Here is a 24018-nt window from a genome sequence, read left to right on the forward strand (position 1 = left end):
GGGGCAACATAGTTTAGTAAATAAGAGCACAGATTCTGGATTCAAAACGTCTGGGTTCAGATTTCAGCTCTAGCATTTGTCAGTCACGTTGCCTTAGACCAGTTATACAACATCTCTAAGCCTCATTTTGTCTCATTGGATAATAATAGAACTGATAAGATTGGTTGTTGTGAGGATTACGTAATATAATGCATATAAGCAGAGAACTCTGTCCTATATTAAGAATTTGATAAATGGTGGCTCTAATGATTTTGCTGAAGATTGGATTTTAGTGGATAATTTTGACCGGAAATTCATCCTCAGCCACCTTAAGAAAAAAGAGAAGTCTGGCACAGAAAGTCAATTCTTGAATGATATCATAAAGGCTTGGTTCTTCTCCAATTCTTGGTCTACCCTTTCATTATTTTAGTTTCATATGTTGACTTTACTCTTATGCTTTCTGTGAAAACTCCAGGAAATTTTTGCCTCTCCCTTTGGCGTGACCAAATGCTGCATCTGCTTCTCACATCTACTTAAGTTCTGTATGATGAGAAAGAATAAGCATTTTGTCTGGTGGCTCCTGGCAAAATTAGGAAATTCACCTTGATTGGGTCCTTTTAGGTTATGTGCCTATTCCATTGCAGTCAGGGGAATATATGGGCTGATTTGCTCAGGTCTCCTCACATCCCTCATTGCATGTGTTTGGAATAGGGGTAGAGCCCTATCCAGACTCTACACTAAATGTGGGACAGAGAGGGCACCAAAATCGAAATAGGGGGCTATTTCTGGAGGAAGGTGGAACAGATATGGGTACTCAAGGAACGACTATAAAGGTGATATCAGTGAAAAGGTTTTTTTTCCTACTATCCATTTACTACATGAATGAATGAAAATAACAGTTACTTATTTGTAAGGGCATCAGATTGTATGGTTGGGGATCCTTTCTCTCTCTCTCTCTTTGTTGTTGTTGCATATCTCCAGAGATTGAAACTGAGGTGCATCTTATTTTCTACAAGTTATCATTCAGCAACTCTATGTGCCAATATGGCATAGCAGAACTTTATCAGGCTTGGAAAAGAGGTTCTGTGAGATATAGCCCGACTCATGGGGATGTTCAGCCAGGATTCCTATTTCTCATCTTGTTTAGTTTTTCAAAAGAACCTTTGTAATACATGAAACGAATCAAGAAATGGGCCCCAGGACATATATGGCTCATCATCATTTTGATATTTGAAGCAAAGTAATCATAATAGCAAACTGGTTTTTAATAGTTTCAAAATTAACATCATTTACTTATCAAATTTACATCTCTTGTGCACATAGATAAATATTTTCCTGTCATGCTGTTTGAAGGGCAAACCTCAGGGTAAGCTCTTAGAGGTTATTATACAAAGTTTCTTTGTATATGAGTGACAGAATTAAATAATAATAAAGCTAAATTCTCTCATTCTAAGTTATTGTCTTTTGAAAAAAAAAAAAGACAGTAATCCAATTCTGACTCTTTCTGATTGTGAAAATTCAGTTATCTCATTTCTCAAGTAAGGTGGATAGACTTGTTGAACGAAGGCCTTTTCTGTTGTATTTGGGCAGGGTAGGATGCAGTGTTCGCAAGGTCTGTGAGATCCAGAGACCATCCAGGTCATGGAGAGAGGGGAGGGTCCAGACAGCATGTGGACCCTGTATCTGAACTCTCAGGGGGTGCAGGGTGCTCATTACCTCTCTTTACTTATATTTAATGGTTCAGATAATACTTATCATAATTTCCTGGGCGAGAGAAGAGTGTTTTACCAGTGTGCCACCTCAGGGGAAGATCTCAGTTTAAAATAACTTACAATAGTAGGTACTGTAGTACCTTTAGTCTCATCTAAATATGGGTCCTTTTCTATCAGCACACCTCCTGCCCTCTACCACACACAATCCTAGATGTCCTGGTCCACACCCTTTGATAAGGAGACAGGTGAAAAAAGGATGGTCCACTTGATCCCTTATTAAGATAAAGATATTTGGGGACCTAGACTGGTATTATTCTTGCTGGATGGTCAGTGGGTGATGTGTTGACCACTACAGAAAGGAAATTCTTATTGGTCAAGCAGGAAGGAACACATGCAGATCTCAGCCACAGATCATTATATTCTGTCCCCTGATTAGAGACGTGGATGCTGGTTCCAAGTATAAGGTGGGCGGGGACACAGCTGGGCATTGGACACAGATAGAATCAAGGACTCGGGTATTCCCTGGACTTTCTTGCCTTTCTGTTAACTTCACTCGCAGTACAGGCTAGATTTATCCAGAGTGAAGACATGGTTGCTAATAGATTCCAAGCTTACATCTCACAACGTCTCTCCCAACAACTTCCATCACTGGAGTTGGGCCAACTCTTCATCAGTATATGCTTAAAGAATCCTTAGGAAAAAAGCTGTGAATGGTTCAGTTCAAGCCTGGATTGATTAACTGTGGCCTGGGGATAGGGTTAGGTAAGAAAATTGCTCATTCTAAGGTGGTTGTGTTCTTCGGTGAGTTGGGAAATCCCCACGATAAGAGAAGAGGGGACACTGTGCAGATAGTTCCACAGGTGTCCACTACACATACCCATCAGATAAGAGTGGCTGTAGTTACAGATGTCATATTTTAACTGAGTCAATCAAAGTTTTAAATTGTGAAAGTCTGACTCTATGATCATTAGCTCCAATATTCTACCTCTTCCATTTCCTTACCCCCTTTACATTTATTCTTCAGTCTCATCAAAACCTCCAGTATGGATAGTTCTTCAGAGGACTTTTTCTTTCCCAAAATGCAACCTGAAGTATATAAAAATTGCTGAGTTTTGCCGCATACCATTGTCTACTGTTTATTACTTGCTTCCCATCCTGATATTTAGGTTCTTTCTTCCACTGGTTGGTCTGGGTCTAGTGGATCCAACATGGCCCTGGGGGCCTAAACATCTGTATGCAGCTGTCCCGGGGGTTTGCACCCTGACATTTGAGGCCGTGTGTCGCCGTCCCCAGGCCTCTACCACTTCTCAGTCTTCTGTGTCTCATCTGCTCCTGATTTATTTTCTTCACTGCTCTCAGGGAAATCAGCCTTCATACCAGTATTCAAAATTCCCTGGGACTCCTTTTCTTAACTCCCTTCACCTCACTTTTGTGACCTGTCTGAATCTACTTTCCCATCTTTGGTCCTCCAGGTTGGCATGTATTGTTGGAAAAAAAATTGGCCTGGTATACAGAGTTATAAAACTGAGAACCTGTGGCGTCAAACCTTTGTGAGCCTTTCCGTGGGTTGGCAGTCAAGCTACTTCTCACTTGGCTTGCTTTCATACTCCCCACAGCAGCTGGTTGAAAAGTTTGCTGTGCATTTTAAGCTGTATGTTACATAACTCTGGTCCTCCAGCACAGAATAGATAAGCAATACAAAATTGGTTGAATCCATGAATTAATGAATTATTGACTGAAAAGATGAATCTTTCATGGGGGAAACCAGGATTGGAATGTAAAAAAAAAAATTCTCTCTCTCTCTCTCTATATATATATTGACCTTGAGTTCTGTTGGGCACCTAGATCCTCATGGTAAATATTCCTTTCTGATTAATTTTAAAAATATTCCAAAAAATAAGGAATCCACCTAACCTCTAAATATGTTCATGAAGAATAAATCATGGCGTACCATCCTAACATTTTGGTAAGTAGAGTCTCCACTTCAGTATTAAGTTGGTCTCACTGATAAAGCAAGATTAATCATGCAGTTATCAGTATCTATTTCACAAAATGGGATGGGGAAAAATCACAGTATAATTTGATGAAATTAAAATGAAAACAAGGCTTGGAGCTTGTTATTCACACCAGTTAATAAATACATGAGATAGAGGGTATCTAAGTACAATTGGCTACCAGAAATCTTATCAGCTGTAACTTATTAAGTGTTTCAGCAAGTTTGAAGTACTTGTAATCACTTGGCTTAAGATGATTACTGATTAAAAAATGAATTGTTATACAGCTGACTCGGAGGGATTTCAAATAGGGTAATAAGTTTACACTATAATTTGAGACAAGCTACAATTTATTTTTTGGAGGTGATTGTGAAAATAGTAAAGGACCTTTGGAGTTAGTGGCTGGCATTTTGTATCAGTGAAATTAAAAATAATATAAAAGGAAAACGAGGCACATGTAACCACATTTATTCACAAAATAACTCTGTCCTTGGGAATGTGAACGATAATAGGCTGCTTTGTGGAGATTCTGTCCAGCCTACCAAGGCCTCTCTGAATGCTCCCCCCCACCCACGCCTCCCATCAGCTCCTTTATACATCACCCCAATCCTTGGCCACTGTTTATGGAGTCAGATGAGTACCTCTCCCTGCTCTGTGCGGAGCAAAGCAGCAGAGGATGCTCCAAGGGGAGCAGGTCTGAATGTGTACTGGATGGGAGGGTGACACAGGCCATACTGGTAGCCCTCATTGTGGTGGCTTCTCTTGCTGTGGAGCACGGGCTCTAGGTGCGTGGGCTTCAGTAGTTGTGGCGCGCAGGCTCAGTAGTCGTGGCTTGCAGGATCTAGAGCGCAGGCTCAGTAGTTGTGGCGCATGGCCTTAGTTGCTCCGTGGCCTGTGGGATCTTCCCGGACCAGGGCTCGAACCTGCGTCCCCTGCGTTGGCAGGCGGATTCTTAACCACTGCACCACCAGGGAAGCCCCTGATTCACATTTTGTGATGGTGTTTTTTGGAAGGGGGCAACATAGTTTAGTGCAGTTGCATCCTTGCTCTTGCATGTGGCCCCGAATGCTTACAGTAAATTTTCCTTTCCTGCTTAAATCTAGTATATATTCCATGCTGCTGAGGCTGTGGTGCGATGTCATACGTAGTTGGTAGTATTGTAAATTGTTATGTTTTCTGGAAAATATTTGGCAATACGTATTAAGAATATTAAAAACATTCATATCTGTATATGCACTTGTACCACTTCTAGGAGTGTATCATGAGGGATTTATCAGATTCATGTACTTGAATGTTCACGTACAATGCAATTTATGATACTGAAAAATCAGAAAAAAGCTAAATGTTCCAATTTGAATATTAGCTAACTGTATCATGATGTGTCTGTATTTTGTAATGTTATACAACTATTAAAATGTTTAGAAAAACATTTAATGGAGTAGCAAACTACTATGCTATGACATTAAGTGAAAAATTTGTATACAAAATACTTTATACTTTATGCCTCCAATATCATGATTTATACATGTACATGTGTATAATGAATAAAAGAAAAGTAGAACATTGTGCCTAAATGTTAAAAATGGTAATTTTTGAGCAGAACTAAATATGACTTTTTTTTTTTACTGATTTCCTATATTTTTTACAATAATCATGTATGTGAATAGAAAAATCCTATTATTAAAAAATTCTGTGTAAAATAATATATTATTTTAGTGTTAAAAGGAATGAGTTTTTTCTTTGTTGCATGAAAAACTTTGGAAAATTCAAAATGGTGTATTTACTCCATGTTGTGCAGTGGAATAAAGTGTGTTCTTTACCTTTTCGTGGCAGGACATAAAATCTAAAACCAACAGTATTAAACTATCAGTTGTATCAAAATTTAAACAGAAATATGTTTGTACTTATTCACAGTTGTTTTAAAAATAAATCAGCATCTATTTTAAGTAATGAAGATTAAATACATTACAATAACATTATTTTAATGTGGGTATAACTTTGCCAGATTTTAATAAAATAACAGTTTAGAGATATACATATATAGGTAGAATATATACTTTTTAAAATAGTAAGGCATATTTTATGATATATAATCTTTTTACCACAAAATATAGATACTTCTCAGATACGAAATAAAACTGACATGACTAGGAAGACACTACTACCTGGGACCAGAATAACACCTTTACAAGTAGTTTAATTTTTATACATGACTTTAGTAACGTCATTATACAAATAAGCCATTTAGCAGGAATGTTTTGGTAGTGTGAATCTATAAGACACTGGTTGAGTTTCACATAAACTTCTGCAACCTGACAACTACTGCTTAGCAAGTCTTTGTACAAAATGTGCAGTAGCAGGTACAAGTGGGCCACAGTTGCTAATAGGTAAATAGGCCCAAAAGCTTTGCTGCCCTCTGGAAGTCGGGCAGAGCAGTCTTGAGCTCCCATATCCTGTTGCTCCTCTCAAGGTTCAACATATTCTGAGTACCTTTATGTGGAAATCAAAAATAACGGAACAAGAGCAGACTGGGGAGATGGCATCTCTACCAGTAAAATCTTCCAAACCAACACACTCATCCGGTGTCTGACATCACTCTCTGAGTGGACGTCGTCTATCTGATGCAAAATGTGGCTTTGCTTTGTTTCGTTGCAAAGGGAGAGGAAAGCTTTTGTTCGGAGCTTTAGAAAAGTCAGTTCAGTACACATAATCCATTTTCCTCTTTACTTCTGAAAAGCAGCTCGTGCTCATTTGGTAGTGAAGTGTTGTGGAGGAATGTTTCTCTTGCTCCTTCTTCAACAAGATGACTTCACAGACAGGTTTCAAGTGTGTCACTCAACCTCGATACATGGGACAGGCTTCTTGGTAGAAGAGCTTCCATTTTCTGAGGGGCGGTAGGAAAGCGTGCTCATTTTTGTTGACAGGGTTGAGTGGGATTTGGCCTTTGGGGGAATGTATTTCAGAAGCTGGAGAAAATGTTTTTTAAATTTTTTCCCCAGAAAGCCATAAAAGAGAGGATTCAGGCAGTTGTTAAAATAAGCTAAGCAAATAGTGATGGGCATGGCAGTGTCGACAATATCTGAAATTTTACAGTCATGTATGATGCCCAGCTGAATCAATACATCCAGAAAAGTGAATATTTGGTGGGGAACCCAGGAAAAGAAAAAGAAAAGCACAATTGCCATAATTATCTTGAAAATATCGTCTTTTCTTGGTTTGTTCTTCTGAATTTCATAAGCCTTCTTTAGGGTCTTCCAAATAAGAGTATAACTTGTAAGAATGATCAGAAAAGGAAACAAGAAACCCAGTATATTCTTGGTTAGGCCCAGCCCTACAGGGAGGGTTGAATTTTGGGATTCGTAATGGAAAGCACAAACTGTGATATTGATGTTCTCGATGAAAAATACATTGCGGTGGATTATAGTTGGCAAACTGGCCAAGCCAGCCAGCAGCCAAATAATGATGCAGGTGACTTTGGCCACAAGCATTGTGCGCCGAAGGCGGGACTTCATTGGGTGCACAATAGCCAGGTAGCGATCAATGCTTAGACATGTGAGTAGAAACACACTGGCATAGAGGTTGAAACTGACGCTGGCTGAAGCGATCTTACATAGGTAACTGCCAAAGGGCCAGTGGTATTCCATAGCAGTGTAGACAGCCCATAGTGGCAAAGTCAGTAAGAAGCATAAGTCAGCCAGTGCTAAATTCAAAAGAAAAACACTGGCCACAGTCTTCAGTTTCATGTAAAAGTAAATGACAATCACCACCAAGCTGTTTCCAAATATTCCCACTACAAAGATAATACTATACAAAGTGGGGATCATGACAAATATGTAATTGTGCCTTCCAGCTTTGGGACAGTCCTCTTGGATTCTTTTAATACCATCTTCGGTGGAAGAGTTGAGGATCATTTTGATCTCCTGGGTTAGCTGGTCTCAGACACTATGCCAAATGCACCTAGAAAAAACAAAAATGAAAAGGTAAATTTTTAACTTCCAGTTGTAAATGGATAGTTTTCTTTCTCAATCATTAATACAGTAACTCAACTCTAGTTGTTAGGAAAAAAATTAGATCATATTTTCTGGAGAAAAGCTGTGAACTGATAAAACCTAAGACTGCACACTTAAATTAAGTTTTAGAACATATTGCCTTTCTAGGAAATGATAAAGATCCTTCAGACAAGTAGACGTGGGGTCCTATGTGAATACTCATCTAGGTCCTTTGCCTTTTTTCTAGGAGTAAATCCTAGCTTCCAAATTGATTAGAAAAACATAATCTAAATCTCAGAAAAGACTACTGAATTAAATTAGTTATTCAGAAAGACTTGAGTTTTTCCTGAGGCTAATTAATTTGTCTTTAACCTCAGAAATGTGACACATCCATATCTTATTCTTTGAACCACTTCTTTCATATCACAATCTTAGGTATAAAAATTATTAGCGTCCTCCCTGAAGTGGTCTGAATAGCTGCCTCTAGGTTCTGAGGAATTGATTTAAGAGGGGATAAAAAGGAGGGCTCAAGGCTTTGGGGAACAGCATTCTTTCCATGGTTTTCCAGGTCACTACAGGCAGTTACCACTTATTCTTTAACTTCCACCCCAGTCTAGCAAAAGGGCCTGAATCTCCTACCTTTTGTGCCCACAGGCCGTTTCCGGAGTTAACTCTGAGGTTAACCGTTTGTCTAACAAGGATGTCAAATAAATAGATTAGGTCAGGATTATCAATAAAACATGTGTTTTGGGGGGGGCTCAAGAGAGCAGCGGTTCTTTAGGATTTTAGGAAGAATCAGATGCTCAGGAATGAGCTCCATAGAGACTTTTGCAAATATTTGCTCCAATATTTTACATAATCAACAATCAAGCCATTCATTTATGTGATTTAGAAAAGCTTCGTATTCTGCCCTAGACAAGAGTCTATCAAAAAACCCTTGGAAGGGAAGCTGAAGATGCTGTGAGGATAACGTGGCAGGGTGTGGCACAGGCAGGCCCTGAGGTGCAGGCCAGCCCTAGGCACAGGCAAGGCTGGCCAGGCAGGGTAGTGGTGTTGGGTAAAGACCCTATTGCTCCAGCAGGAGTGGGTCCCTGGATGAGCATGGGTGTGCGTTCCCCTTGTAGCACATCATCCTGGGTAAGAAGAGGAGCAGGAATAAGACATGAATAGTCTGTCCAGGAGAGCTGCGCTTGGCATCCAGGAGAGCTGGATGACCTCGTGCACTTAGGGTGGTGTCCATCTTGGTGCAGAGTGGTGCTATGAAAAGGATGAGTCTCAGGTAGCCAGATTTTAAGAGGTAACACTGGGAAAGAGAGGTTCTTAAGTGGCCTCTTTGCCTCCCCCAAGGAGGCAGTTATTCTCCCTACCCAAGTTTTTGGCTCTCTGCCCTCGTTATCTTCTCCTTTCGTACTCAAGGCTATATAATCTAAATCCCTTTCTTCTCTTTTCATTCATGGGGGCATTAGCATCCACCAACAGGCAAATGTCACATCCTCTATGGAGCCTTCCTGACTTGTCTGGGCAATTGGCTGTTCCATTTTTTTGTGCTGCTTTGGCACTCTCGATGTAGGTTTTGACCTATATGTTATAATGGTATGTTGACATATCTGTCTGCTCCACTGGTTTGTCAGTGGCTTGAGGGTAAGGCCTGTTGGAAGCATCTTGTTCACTAGTATAGGCCCTGACACTTTCCTGGAAGCAGATGATAGATGTCTGAAAAATAAGAGAGCAAGTGGACAAATGAATGAGTGAATATTATATAACTGAAAGCTACAACTAGAGAGCATTGAGACTAATTTCTAGGGGCGAATGAAATCAGTTTACATTCTGCTCCCAAAGAATCTGACAGAAAATACTCAGCGTCGACCTGGGCTTCACCTTGGATAACAAGCCAAAACCCAAACCCAATCTAATCCCAAACCAAACCAAACCAAACTGAGAAAAAAAAACCCTTGGCACTTTTAGAAATCTGTAGTTTACAAAACAGAAGAAGATAAAAATAAGGAATGGCTTAGTAGAAACTAGGGCTAGGCTCTCAGGAAGGTTTGACCTACTTCTGTCTCACCCAGAAGGATTTCTCTACACTTTCCTGATTTTTTCAGTTTTTAAAAAAGTCACAATTACTGAAATTATGCCAATTTAAAAGTAGAAATTCATTTAGGTAAACAAATATTCTCTATTAAAAATTAAATGCTTCTTAAAAAGCTAATGAGCTAGCAGTCATTTATACCTTAAAGTGGATTAATTTACTTACTTGCCCTCCTTCTAACATCTAGTTGTGGTAAGTTGGATTTTGCCTAGGAAAAAATTGTAAATGTCAAGGTTAAAGAATCTCAAAGATTAAAAGTATCCTGGGTTGAACTGAAAATAGGGCAGAGTTAAATATTTGTTTCAGTTTGGGCATAAGGGCACTAAATGTTAGGAAGGAATAAACTGGATTCGTTAGGGTTCTTTGGGTGCCCTGAGCTTGGGTGCACAAGGGTAGGGAGGAAACTCTCTTTCCTCTCTTGACCTCACTTTGAGGGCACACAGCTCTTGCTGGTCCCATTTTTTTGTCTAGAGGGGGTAGAACTTTATTGACTAGGCTGGAACTATAACCATCATTTATAAAAGAATTTCAGGGGAAAAATGTGCATTTGAAAGGACCAATTTTTAAGCATGGTTTTGGACTCCAGTTCCTTCACATTCTGAGGTCAGCCTTTTCTTAAGTTTCCGTCGATCCATATTGACTAATACTTAAAATATAAAGGTTGCTCTGAACAACTAGGGAAACATCCCTGGAAGTTTGAATGAGGTATGTATTATTTTAATGAGTATATTATTTGAGAAACTCTGGGCATAGCATTGAATATACTAACTGGAAGGATATTTTATATAAATGTTTATATAAGTAATGACCAAAACTTCCTATCTAGTAAGGCGTCGGGGAGAGGAGTTTCAGGGGATGAAAACAGCAGGAGCAAGTACAAGAAAGCAGAAATGCAAATAGTGTATTCAGCAGGCAGTCGTCCATTCATTCCGTATTCACTAAACACCTACTATATGCTGGGGTCAGGGAGGCAGAGTGAATAAAGTCACAGTCCTTCTCCTGCTTTGGATGATTTGAGTTTGGCTGGGGGAACAGGAGCCTTAAAGCCAAAGTTATCTCCTGTGTGTTGAATACTACACCATACCAGAGGCATGTGGAATGTTTTGGACTTTTCACTGACCCAGCTTGGTGGTGGGAATGTCCAGGAGTCATCAGGCACATTTCCCAGAGGTGGCACTTGGACTTTGGAGCATGTGTGGGAAACAGAGTGGTTAGAAGTTAAAGGCAACCATCTGGCCAGCTAAGGTGGAATAGAGATTTTGTTATCGCTTGAACTTTTCCCTCCGTATAAATGTCTGAAGCTTCATCTGCGGGAAACTGTTCTTGTAAATTTACAGATTTTGTACAACCTTCCAGGCAGGGGTGTGGGGTCTGAATGTGTACTGGATGGGAGGGGGTGACACAGGCCATACTGGTAGGTAAGAAACATTGTTCTCTTGGTCGGCTGCTGTTGCCACTCATAGGCTTCCCTAGGGAAACTTGGTTCTTGAGAAAGAGAGAAAATGGAACTCTTATGATTGGCGTCACCTTAGATTGATGATAAATAAGTGGTAAAGAGTAGGCTGTTTTTCTCCTTGAAGCTTGAAAGTATGCCATGCTATTTTGGTGAGCAGCTGAAGAGAGAGAGATGTGATCTCCTAGGACACCAAACTTTGGAGTCCCAGAAAGCAGCTACTTTTCTGTTTCATCCTGCTTCTTCTTCCAGTAGGGTTATAGGCAGGTAGGCTACTGATTAAAAACACAGGAGGATCCACCTCTCTCTATTCCTGGGTCTCACTGTAGCTTTTACTCAGGCTCTGTGGTTTACATGAATTCCACAACATCATTGCCTCTTGGGGTAAAGAAGATGGAATTTGGAGTCAAAATGCTTGTAATGGAATCTTCCTTTACTACTTACAAATCTGTGTGGCTCTGGATAAGTCACCCAGTTTTTCTTTGAACATAAGCCTCAGTTTCCTGATCTGTAAGAAATGGGAGCAGTGATTCTTACTGCACTTAATTATTGTGGTAATTAAATGCAATAACTTGAAAGTACTGGGCCTATCTTTCAATTAGTAATAAATGTATTTATTAAATGTTTAATAAATGTGTTTTATTTGAATCTTTACTATTATTTTTTTGAATGCAAGGCAAGTGCTGGCTCAGCCATGGATCAAAAAAGCATGAGAGATTTACAAAAAAGGTTTATCATTGGTAAGCTCTTTCTCTTGCCATTAAAGGGCTAAAAATACCAAGCTGTTTTTCTTTCAAAGTATGAGTAAAAAATAATCTTAAGCAGATGAATAAACTTGCCATGAGTCAGGTGGGAACTTTCAGTCTGCTACAAAAACAAGGCTGGTTCATGGTGGCCACACCACATAAAGCACTGCTTGCTTTAGTAGGAGTTACCTTTCATTCCTTGACAGCTTCCCTGGTTCTTAAAAACGAACCTAAGAAAGAAGATTTTCTTTTTTCTTTTTTTTTTTAATTCTAAGAATATTTCCCCAAGACTTTTGATTAGAATATTAATACCTCCTTAAAAGCTTTTAGGCAAGCCAAAACCAATCTAATTAAATTGTTCATTACAAGCTCCGTTTTTAATGAGTTTGCAATCTGAAGAAAAAAAAATACCCCGAAGTTTCCTATGATAATAAAGAGAGAACTAAATGACCAAATAATTATATTTTAGGATAATTTATCAAAGTATCTTTCTTTTTTAAAAAATTCTACTTAATTTTATTATCTCCTTTTATTTATTTTTAAAAATATTTATTTATTTGGTTGCACCGGGTCTTAGTTGCAGTGGGCGGGCTCCTTAGTTGTGCTCCAGGGCTCCTTAGTTGTGGCATGTGAACTCTCAATTGCGGCATGCATGTGGATTCTAGTTCCCTGCCCAGGGATCGAACCCAGGCCCCCTGCATTGGGAGCACGGAGTCTTAACCATTGTGCCCCAAAGTATCTTTCTTAAATATCAAAAAGAGTAGGCCAGTGTTTGTTTTTTGCCTGTAGTGCTGGACAGCTCAATACACCATCCTGTTCAAAAGGCATTCTCTTTATTGCTCCTATCTTATAATTCAGACATTCAAAAGCAACTGTTTCTGCTCCTGTGTGTTTTTCCCCTAGTAATGAATGAGGCATTCTACAGGGAACAACTGTTAGTATCCATTTGTGAATTCATTGAATCATAGAAGTTGGCATTCAAATTTTTAGGGTTTCTACTTGTTTCTTTTTCAAATCCACTTGTTCTTATTTCTTAACCTTCTGTTCTTATTTTATGGGGTCTATTTCTACCCTTATCTCCTTAACCATTCTGAACATCTGTATGTGAAGAGCCCCTATCCAATTGCTTTACTATTTGTAGCTCTTCAGGTATAAATTCTATTTGTTTCATCTATAGATGCTCTTTCTTGGCATTTGCCTTCATTTTAGGTTTCATAATCTTTGAGGGTTAATCTCTAGTGGGAATTAACTTCTTTAGGAGGCCTGAGTGGATGGCAGTGGTGGTAAAATTTCTGCTTGGGCATACAACACTCACTTGATCTGGAAAAGCTTTTAATGCCAATTCTCAGCCTAGTTTCCAACCCCTTACTTTGCAGATACTGCAGATGAGGCCCTCTACCCATTCTCAAATTTTTGCTGGTCTTCAGAAGTTATCTTAGTCTTTGGTCACAATGGGCAGTAATTTTCAGTCCTGGCTTTAACCAGGAAACCCAGTTTCCGTTGCCTTCAGTACATGAGCTAAATGGCCTTTACTTCCATTCTGGTAAAGTCATTAGAACTTTATCTCAGCTGTGTATCTGGTGCTGGTTCTTCTCTGGCCCCTGTGGTCTCAATTCTTATGTGGAGCTGTAATGTGATACTTTATGTATTTAGAGAAAAAAGGTAATATCCATGATTGCTTAATCCATTATCTTCATCTTGACTGGAAGTTGCCCTACACATTATTTGGTGATAATAGTTAAGTTGCTTGGATCCATTAAGCTTTGAAATATAGCCTTGTCCCTCTTCTTGCTCTCCCTGCCCCATCATGACCTTTGATGAAGCATCCAGGCCTTTCTGGGTGACACTCTCCTCCAGGCTGGTAATCCTGGCAGCCATGAAGAAGGGAGCATGCAAAGAGCCTGCATCATAAGGCAAGTGACCAGAATTACTCTCAAGTCAGATCCACAGGAGAATGCAGTGCTTTTGGTCAGCAATCCCAGCCTAACTTCTCTATGTTAAATACTTTGCTTGGAGATGATTTTGTTTGCCTCTGCAATTCCCAGATGAATCTTTCTCTTAATACAAAAGATATTGTATTAAAATTATTAATGTCATACTAATTACATACTTAAGATTCAGTCTCTTCGAACTTAATGAATGCAAGTGTGGTATGTCTAAGTGGTAAGTAGTGGTGTCTGGCCCTCTTCCTAAGTCAGTATCATCCACCATGGCCTGCCCTCACAAGAAATGAAAACAGCGCGAGCTGCTTTTTTATTTCTGCTCATACCATACGTAACCAGCTGTGGTGATGGTGGTTAAATATTCTGTCATCCGCAACCAGTCCTCCCCTTTGCTTTGTCCAAAACAGCCCAAGAACCTAAAGAACTCAGCTTTAAGAAAGGAAATTCAGAAGTTCCTTCCAAGTTAGGGTATAAATTTCAAGGAAAGTAAAATGTTAATCCTAAATTTTTGCTTCTTGGAAATCATTGAATACTTTAATAATATAACACTAAACTACAATTAAATTTCTCTCCACTCGAGAAGCTCCAATTTATCATAAATTATAGTTTAAACAAGTCGGTTGTGATGAATATCCCAAGCTCCCCAAACAACTCTCTTCACTCCTATGGTATTTCCTCCCACTCTTGTTTATCCTAAAACTCTTGGCTATTTCTGTAGTATGATTTTTTTTTTTAATTTCAGAAAGGAAAGATAAGGATGAAAGATACGTGATTAAGTCTAATCAGGTGCTTAATAATCTTCCTTTGACACACTGGTGTTAGTAGAAAATATTCTTCTTATGTTAAATATAGAAGGCAATGGAAGGTTTTTCAGTGAGCTTAGAAAGAGTAGTGTTCCAGAGACTAGGAGAAAAGGAAAATAACATCTAACTTGGAAGAAAGCTTGTACATACATGAAGCCCTGTCCTTTACTACTTCCAACTTCCTCAAATTTATGGACTCCTAGAATCTCCCTGAGGGAATCATAACCACATTTCGAAAGATCAGTATCTTGGCCATCAAGGTGGAGGAAACCTCATTTTTAATATATGGCTTTTGGAGACTGTGTACAAGCTTTTCTTTTTCTAAAGATGAAAAAGGCAGCTCCTAGGTGGGCATCTCAGTCAACAACAGCTGCTTTATCCAACTTGTGAACAAAAGCCCAGATTTCATCTGTGAAGCCACTCCACATTTGCTTCTTTGAGACTTTAAATCAGGAGCAGACACTGCTTATTTCATTTCAAATTCCACTTTAAGGGGTATGAGGAAAGTTATTGGGAAGGAAAGGATGCACCAATTAATTTATACCCTTAAGAAATGATGATAATATTATAGAATTTATATGTATTGTGAGTTTTATGTTAGAGGTTATGGCATATGACATGGCAGTTCATTTCAGATTAAAGTTTTTAATGTTATGAAAATCAGATAACCATAAATTTTAAATGAAGCTAGCAGGATTAAATATTCAGTATATTGTACATGTTTCCCCAGATTACCCAGTGTCCTAATTGAAAGCAGAAATATTCTTTGGATGATAGTCTACAGATGGGTCCTGCACAATGTGTAAGGAGACGTGGGTTCTAATTTTGGCTTTCCCACTCACTAGCAAGGTGACCTTGAACTAGTCACTTAGCTTCTCTAGGTTTCTCTATCGTCGTGGAGCTGGTACATGCTTCAGAAAATCTCCTGAAACACTGAAATTTCACAGTCTCTCTTCCGAATAGGTATACATCTTTTGTATACAATATACCAAAGATATATATTAGGTAGATATACAAAAGGTATACAATAATGGCTCGACAAGTAGAAATTACCCAATAAATCATTAAATCAGCCATTTGTCTATTGATACAGATATTATTAGTGTCACAGTGATTTAATAACATTCTGTAATTAAATATAAAAACTTTTTTATTAAAAATGGAATGAAAATAATTTTACCTTTTACTGAAGATGAATAAAGAAACTCTACTTAAGCTCATTATGTTATAGTGACAGTGCGTTCCCCCTCGCCCCATGTTTTAGATTAACTATCTATTAACCCAAAGAAATGTTTCCCCAGCAGAGCATTTGGATAGCTGGTTGTGACTCCAGGTTGATGAGGTCAAGATTATAGGTTTGGACCCCATCTAGACTAGCTGTTTTCACTCCATTTATGGTCAAAGACTATGAGCCTCTCAGGCATCCCTTGTGTTATTCACTGGCAATTCCAGGTGAAAGGGTAAAGACAGATTGATTCATGGCTGCAAGTCAAAATTAAAAGTATGCCCTGCAGTTAGGGAGTCAAGATTATATCATCCTATGAAAAAGGTGGCACAATATGTTATTGTTAAAATAACTTATTCAAAACGAACCTACTCTCAGATTCTCTGTGGGGAAAATACAACTTTTTAAAGTTTAGCATATACTCAGAGTGGTTCAGTTGCCCAGATAAAACATAGAGGTGAGGGAAGAGGAACCTCACAGTAATATACTATTTAGAATAATACTTCAAAGTATTATATTGTCAGTGTTTTGATGAGCTAAATGGACTTTTGTGCCAAGGAAATGAATTCTGTAAGGGTTATGTCCATTTGATTTTTATCACAGAGTTACATTTTTTTTCAAATACAGTTTTGTATGCTACTTTTAATTTTATTTTTTACATTAAAATGTCATAAAAACGGAGCGATATTAGAATGGTTTGACAGAGAAAGCACTGGAATAGAGTCCTGTCCAATGGCTTGTTTTGTCACTAAAATCATACATAGGTAATTTAATCTCTTACTTTGTTATCCCTTAAATATTACAAAGTATTTAGAATGGGAATACCAATACCTGTTCTCGCCTCTATTTCATAGATTGTTAAAGTTAAAAAGTGAGGTCTTTGGAAGGTATGGAGGCACTTTGAAAATATAAGCTTTCTATAATGCAAGGATAAATGAAATGAACTTCATGAAAGAAAACTCAGAACTTCAAAAGATTAATGGAATTTTTTCATTCAGAAATTCAGCAGAAATATGTATATATATATATATATATATATTTTTTTTTTTTTTTTTTTGTCGGCAGGCGGACTCTCAACCACTGCGCCACCAGGGAAGCCCCAGCAGAAATATTTTTGATTATTGTAATCTAATGCTTTTACTTCCAAGAATTATAACAAAGTACTTGATTAATGCTGAAAGGTAAAATGATAAGGTATTGTATAGCTTCTACATTTACATTGTAGCAGCAAATGTTTGTGTACAACGTGGGACCCTCAGGCTAAATCTGATTGACAGATATATTTTCTTTGGCCCCCAAAGTGTTTATAGCTTTTGGGATTTGAATACTCTGGTTCACTAATCCCCACCATTCTCTAGTTTCTGATTCTTTAGGTCAGTACTGTTCAAAAGAAATATAATGTGAGCCACATATGTAATTAAACATTTTCTAGTAGCCACATTAAAAAATAAAAAGGAACAGGTGACATTAATTTTGGTAATATATTTTATTTAACCCAATATACCCAAAATATTGTCATTTCAACATGTAATCAATATAACAATTATTGAGATATTTTACTTTTTTTTTTTTTTTTTTGTACCAAGTCTTCAAAAGCCAGAGTATAGTTTGTTTCCAGCACATGTTAGTTGAAACTAGCCACACTTCAAGTGCTCAGTCACCACTTGGGGCAGGCCACTGAACTGGACAGCACAGCACATGTGCTTCCCTCGTGTAAGTCACCTACCTACCCTTCTAGCAATGGTCCTGAACATGCGGTCCCTGGAACGGCAGCATCACCAGCACCTGGGGATTCCTTCGGAATGCACATCTTAGGCCTCACCCCAGACCTGCTGAATTAGAAACCCTGTGGGCGAGGTCCAGCAAAATTTTAATGAGCCCTCCAGGGGATTCTGATGCACGCTAACATTTAAAAACCACTGCCCCACTGGCATCTTCATTTGTAACGCTTGCTTATGTGCTCTGTGCCTGTCATGATTCATAGGCAAAACCAAATACAACAAACAACAAAAGTGCCATCAGCTAAAATGTTTTCATTTGGCTCCTTTGAGGCATTAAAACCTGAAGAAATAGGACAAATTCCTAAATGCAGCTTGAGAATTACACATTAAACTCTGTATTTCTTTTAAACATTCGGGACTGGAGTAGCTAAGGGGAGCCGAACAGGAGTCACCTAGTCAAATAACCCTTGCACCTACTCCTAGATGTCTGGAATTTCTTTAACGGGGGTGGGGTGGACGATACCCACATCTATACCCCCATTAGAACCAAGATCTACCTGCAGGAGAAGACATACTGACTCAGGTGAGAGCCAGAGTTAAGGTCGTGGAAGAGCATGGTGCTGGGAACCAAAGACCTGAATCAAGTACACGATTTACCTCTTATGAGCTATGAAGTTTTTAGCATTTCACCAAATCTATGACTCATCTTATTCATCTGGAAAATAATGGTAATGAAGTTCATGATAATGATGAAGTGAAAAAATATCTGTCCAGTCTGGCTGACAGTACCATTGTGAACATCAAATGAGATCATGTATGTGGAGATGCTATGAGATCCTGTAGCTTTAAGACTTTTGTTAGTGTTATTAAAATCCACTGTGGTGTAAATGACCAATTTTTCCCTTGCAAGCAAATATGCATAAGAAGGATTGGAAAACTGCATGTGATTCTGGAAGGAGAAGAAGCTAAAGGACCATAAAGGGGTGGGAAGGCTCAGAGAGGGGCCTGAAGGCACTGCTAATGAGCTTCTTGACCAGACAGTTTTTCCAGCTCTAATCATGCTCTTGAATACCTATATAATTTTAATATATAAATTACAGTGATACTACACCACTGATTTTAATAAAAAAAGTTTAGACCATCCTATCTCCCATTATTTACCTCTCCATTCATTTCTATGTGGGGCTACTTGTGTTCTCTAATTAATCATCCTGTGATAAGAGGCAGGGGTGCTGGGCCAATAAAAGGTAAACAACACTTTGCCAACTGAAAAATACGATGAGATACCGGTGACTGCTGCTTCCTGTGAAAACTTCATTAGCAATAAATGAGTTACCAGATGTCACCTATCAGATTTGAAATTAAAATATATTCCCAGTATTTGTGTGCAGTCTGAGCAGGACAAAAAAATGAACTCTTTCCAAGAGAGCTGCATAAGATAATGCACCTCTCTGCCTTCGATTGTTTGTTTCTCCTCTAAGTGTAGAATAAATGCATCCCTTGGTTTGTACAGGGGAAATATAGCCTTTCTGCATACAAGGGTTATGCAGTGAAGTGGCACATTACTCATACAGCAGCAGCTCTTTAAGGACAAGGTGAATGTTTTCAAACATTCTGTGCCACACCAAGGCCACCATCTCCTCTTGTTTTTAACTTTGCCATAGCAGTTTCTGTCTTTTCTCACCTTCACTTTCAGCAAGCAATTTCCGCTTTTATTACCAACAATAAAACTGTTCAACTCAGCAACTGTCAACGTTGATTCCATTTTTTCCCCCGTTAGTGCTTCCTTTTTTTCATGAGATATGAAACCTCTCCTCTTGTTCTTCTGGCTGGCTAAGCCTACTGTGTTCTGGTCCTCAAAGTCACAAGCCTCTGATCGGAAAGCAACTGTGGTTAAGGAGGAAATCCCACAGTAGGATATCGGACAGCATGCTTTCACTTGAGCCAGCAGAAATTTCAAATGATAAGCCAGTGTGGTAGAAATATCTAACACTCTCTAGTTTTTATAAACAAGTGTTTTGGCAGATGAGGCCCGTGTTCCTTTGCAATTTCAAAATCTCCACGGTCTTTTGGTTCCAGCTAAAGACCACGACTGTTCAAAACTATTTATTTCTTTTCCTCCCTAGTTTATTTTTGTTCTTATCTCCTGTGAGATAGGTGAAACATAAATCAAATTAAGAGGGTGAACTTAATCACCCTCACTCTCAAGAAATATTTACACAAAGAAATTGCCCAAAGCACTTAAAAGCTTATTTCTGGGTCATTTACTACTCATCAGATGCTGGGGATGCAGGATCTACTGCCCTTTGACCTTCGCATAAAGGAAGCCAGAACATCTTTGAAGTAATTAGCTACGTCAATGGGGAAAATGTCAATTTAAACTTTTTAGCTGCATAACTTCAGCACAAAGTGACACACAAGTGTTCAAATAAACTTATTGTTTTATACTCTTCTGTGCTTCAGCTGGTATCTGGTTCACATGGAGGACTTATAATAATAGAGGCTTAATATTAACAATAGGGGGGCTTCCCTGGTGGCGCAGTGGTTGCGCGTCCGCCTGCCGATGCAGGGGGGCCGGGTTTGCGCCCCGGTCTGGGAGGATCCCACGTGCCGCAGAGCGGCTGGGCCCGTGAGCCATGGCCGCTGGGCCTGCGCGTCTGGAGCCTGTGCTCCGCAGCGGGGGAGGCCGCAGCGGAGGGAGGCCCGCATACCACCAAAAAAACAAAAAAACAAAAAAACAATAGGAACATTTATGATTAATTGATTGCTTACTATATGCCAAGTATTGTGCTAATTGCTTTCATCTCTATAAAAGCCCTGTTATGAACTGAATTGTGTCACCCCCAACCCCAAATTCATACATTGAAGCCTAAATCCTCAATGTGACTATATTTGGAGATAGGGCCTTTAAAGAGGTAATTAAGGTTAAATGAGGTCACAGGGTTGGGGCCCTAATCCAGTATGATTGGTGTCCTTATTCGATGAAGACACACCAGGAATGTGCTTGCACAGAGGAAAAGCCATGTGAAGACAGTGAGAAGGTAGCTGTCTTCGAGTGAAAAAGAAAGGTCTCACCAGAAACCAACCCTGCTGGCAACTTGATCTTGAACTTCTAGCCTCCAGAACTGTGAGAAAATAAATTTCTATTGTTATTTTGTTATGGCAGTCCTAGCAAACTAATACAAGACCTATGAGGGAAGGCACCATTATTCCCACTCTTCAGATGAGGAAACTGAGGCTTAGAGAGCAGGTCCTTACATTTCTGACATTCTAAAGTTTCAAGGTTCAGTTCTTTTTTTTTTTTTTTTTTTTTTGGTAAGGTCATCTCTTTATACTTTGGTTAAGTGCTTCTCAATCGGGTAATTTTGCCCTCCAGGGACATTTTGCAATGTCTGGAGACATTTTTGGTTCCTATAACAGGGGGAAAGGGAGGAGGGGGTGTTACTAGCATCTAGTGGGTAGAGACCAAAGATACTGCTAATCATCTTACAAGGCACAGGATAGACCCCTGCAGCAAAGAATTATCTAGTCTAAGATGTCAGTGGTACTGTTGTTGAGAAATCTTTCTGGTCTGGACTTTGTTTTTTCCCCTTTCAATTCTTGATAACCTGTAGTTCTCATCTTTCATGGAATAAGTTAACTGTACACTCTGTTTTATTGGTGGTATTATATTCATATCTTCCCAGGGAAACTATAGATCCGTCAAAAGATAAAATTCTGTCAGGTAGCCTTTAAATGTTCAAGGTCATACTGAATACTTAGTAGGGGCTCTAAAATTGTGAGTTGACTAAATATCTGTTGTGTCAGATCATTCTAGAAATTATCCTCTCTAAGTATTTTTCAGAATTCTAGGATTCTGTACAAGAACAATGGAAGAGAGAATTTGAGCTTAGATTCATTATAAGGGCTTCTAAGGATTTGATGGCTCTTATAGTAACTCCAAGGTTGCCTCTGGAGGAAGGCAGCCACCAGGTCCGGAAGTCAGACCCTGCCCTCTGGTGGCATCACTGCCATAGGCAACTGCTGTGTCAATCTGAGTCATTAGTGTCTGAACTGACGGTACAACATTTGAATGTAAATTCATCTTTGCACTCACATTAGGCTTTTTTTCCTCTGTGGATCAGCACATTGAATGTAGCCTGTCATCAAGGCTCTAATGAGAATTAAACCAAGTAGAGAAAAGTAAGAGAGGGATAAGCATACCTAGTTAGAGAGGGATAAACATACCTAGTTACAAATGATAATCTCTCCAAGTTTGTCAACCAAAGAGTTTCAGTTACTTAGTTTGAGTCTCTGTTACTTGTCTCCTCTGCCCAACTGCTTTACTGATCCATAAGGGCAATGAGTAGTTGTTTTTGTAGCCGAAGAACATTTCTGGAAAAAAAAGAGTTTCTAAAAGACCAATATTAATAGAGTTCTATGACCAAAATTTTAACTGTTTATTGGTTCCTGTGGTATTTTCTCTACAAACTTCTTACTGACTAGTTCTAGAAGAAAAGCACCATTGTGTTTGAAATACCAGCTAAATCTGAGGAAATTATACTTCCCCTTTTCCCCATTGAGAACTCTATTCTCTCACTAGGAAAACACTGCTGTACTTCTTATCACAGAATGCAGCCTTTTCTGTATACTGATGCCAAATGGGTAACATTTTAGTGGGGCATTTGAAGTTGTGATATGCAACTCCATGGGAGACAAACAAGGTCATTCAGAAGGTCTTTTCATTGAGAACATCAGAGCTTCCAAAAGACTCAGGCAGCCTTTCCTGGATAATTGGGATAAAACTGAAATAAAGAAAAAGCCCATAAGGTTCAAAAATAAGCAATCAGATGGAAACACTCAGAATTAGGAAGTAAAAGATATGGTAAATGCTGATGCTGAATCTTAATATATAAAACCAATAGTGGTGAGTAAAAAAGGAACAGAGTAGAAATCAGTTGATTGCAGGGTTTAACAGACGGGAAAAAAAAGACTGAGAACAAACAGTAGTCTGGAACTGGGGGGTGGAGGACTTGGCGGCTTTTTCTTTGCCATTCTAGAAATTGAGACCTTAGGCAAATCATTAAACCTTCATTGGACCTTGCTCTGACCAATGGGAATGAGATGATAAAGCCTCTACCTCGCCCTTGTAAGAATGTTGTAAGAGTCTATGTTTAAAATAATTTCCTCAAAAGATAATTTATTATACTCATTCAGTGTGAACAGACTATATGCCATAAAAACAAGTTTAATATATGGCTGAAGTGGAAAGCTAATCTGTATATCAAGAGGTATATATTCAGTACTTAGAATTTTAAAAGGGAACATTAATTTAATTAACGTTAGCAGAGTCTGGTGGCTGGGAGCATCATGGGAAACAAACCGTCAGCTTTGCAGTCACAAAGGTGAGATCCTGCCTCAACCTCTGCCTGATCTTGTAACTGGCTGATTTACTCATCCTCATTGAGCCTTAGTGTCCTCATCTTTTAAAACAGGATAAAAACTCGCTGTTAATGAGGGTTAAATACAACATGGGGGATAAAAGATCGCCATATATTAAACACTCAATAAATATTATCTATTTTTACTATCATTTTTATATATTCTCAATATATATTCATATGTCCCCACCAAATACTAAGTGAGTTACCCCATAAATTTATATATATGTATAAGTTGTCACATTATTACACATGGCCAAGAAACAGATTGGAATGATGTTAGAGCTCTGTCAATACAATACAGTATGATGATACAATTTGTTGTTAATCCCATAAAGCAATGTAAAGGATCCAGGAAGGATCCATTTTTAAAAGAAGTGAAAGTATGAACACCTCAAGTGCAGATGATTTTAAGATTACTTTAAGCTGGAGGGGGAAAAATACCATACTATAGACCTTTGGTTGATGAAGCATACCTAAACTAATTAAACGGCAAAAATTTCCTTCAAAGCGTAGGATTCAGAGAAAAAAATATCTTTGCCAACAGCCCCCCTAGTATTCATATAAGTCTCTTCCTTGAATCATCTGACTTAACATGTGGTAACTGTTGTTTTTTAATATGACTTCATGAGATTCACTTTCTAATAATTATAAAACACTGTATTATTTCTGGTAATAACATTTTTGATATTACTTTATTACTATATAAAATAATGGAAAAACAAATTAGGCTAAATATTTTTGCACTCAGAATAGAGCAGGCAGATTTGTGAAGTTCATTAGAACTTTGTGAGAATAACATAGTATGCTAATAATTTTGGATAGGAAGAGGTTCTAATCCAGAGAAAATATGTTTAGGAATCAGTCTGTTTCAGTAGGCATTGTTATATGCATGCCAATGATCCGCTTAAAAGCCATTCTCTAGATAAATAGCACGGTTCATG

At 38.6% G+C, this 24018-nt stretch overlaps 1 protein-coding gene across 3 annotated transcripts in view; it reads right to left on the minus strand.

Annotated features, from left to right (window-relative positions):
• Nucleotides 1–5681: 5681 nt before the first annotated feature.
• The window catches only part of AGTR1 (angiotensin II receptor type 1), a 43714-nt gene continuing 25377 nt past the window's right edge, over nucleotides 5682–24018 (minus strand). For 2 of the 3 annotated variants that reach the window (XM_028488822.2, XM_007128381.4), the window contains one exon: nucleotides 5682–7642. In XM_028488822.2, coding sequence (XP_028344623.1) covers nucleotides 6517–7596 — 1080 coding nt within the window. In that variant the 5' untranslated portion in view covers nucleotides 7597–7642 and the 3' untranslated portion in view covers nucleotides 5682–6516. Of the gene's footprint in view, nucleotides 7643–9928; nucleotides 9972–21881; nucleotides 22029–24018 lie in introns of all 3 variants that reach the window. The other variant, XM_028488823.2, reaches the window with a different exon arrangement.

The sequence above is a fragment of the Physeter macrocephalus genome, chromosome 1 (assembly GCF_002837175.3).
Source record: "Physeter macrocephalus isolate SW-GA chromosome 1, ASM283717v5, whole genome shotgun sequence".
NCBI lineage: Eukaryota > Metazoa > Chordata > Mammalia > Artiodactyla > Physeteridae > Physeter > Physeter macrocephalus.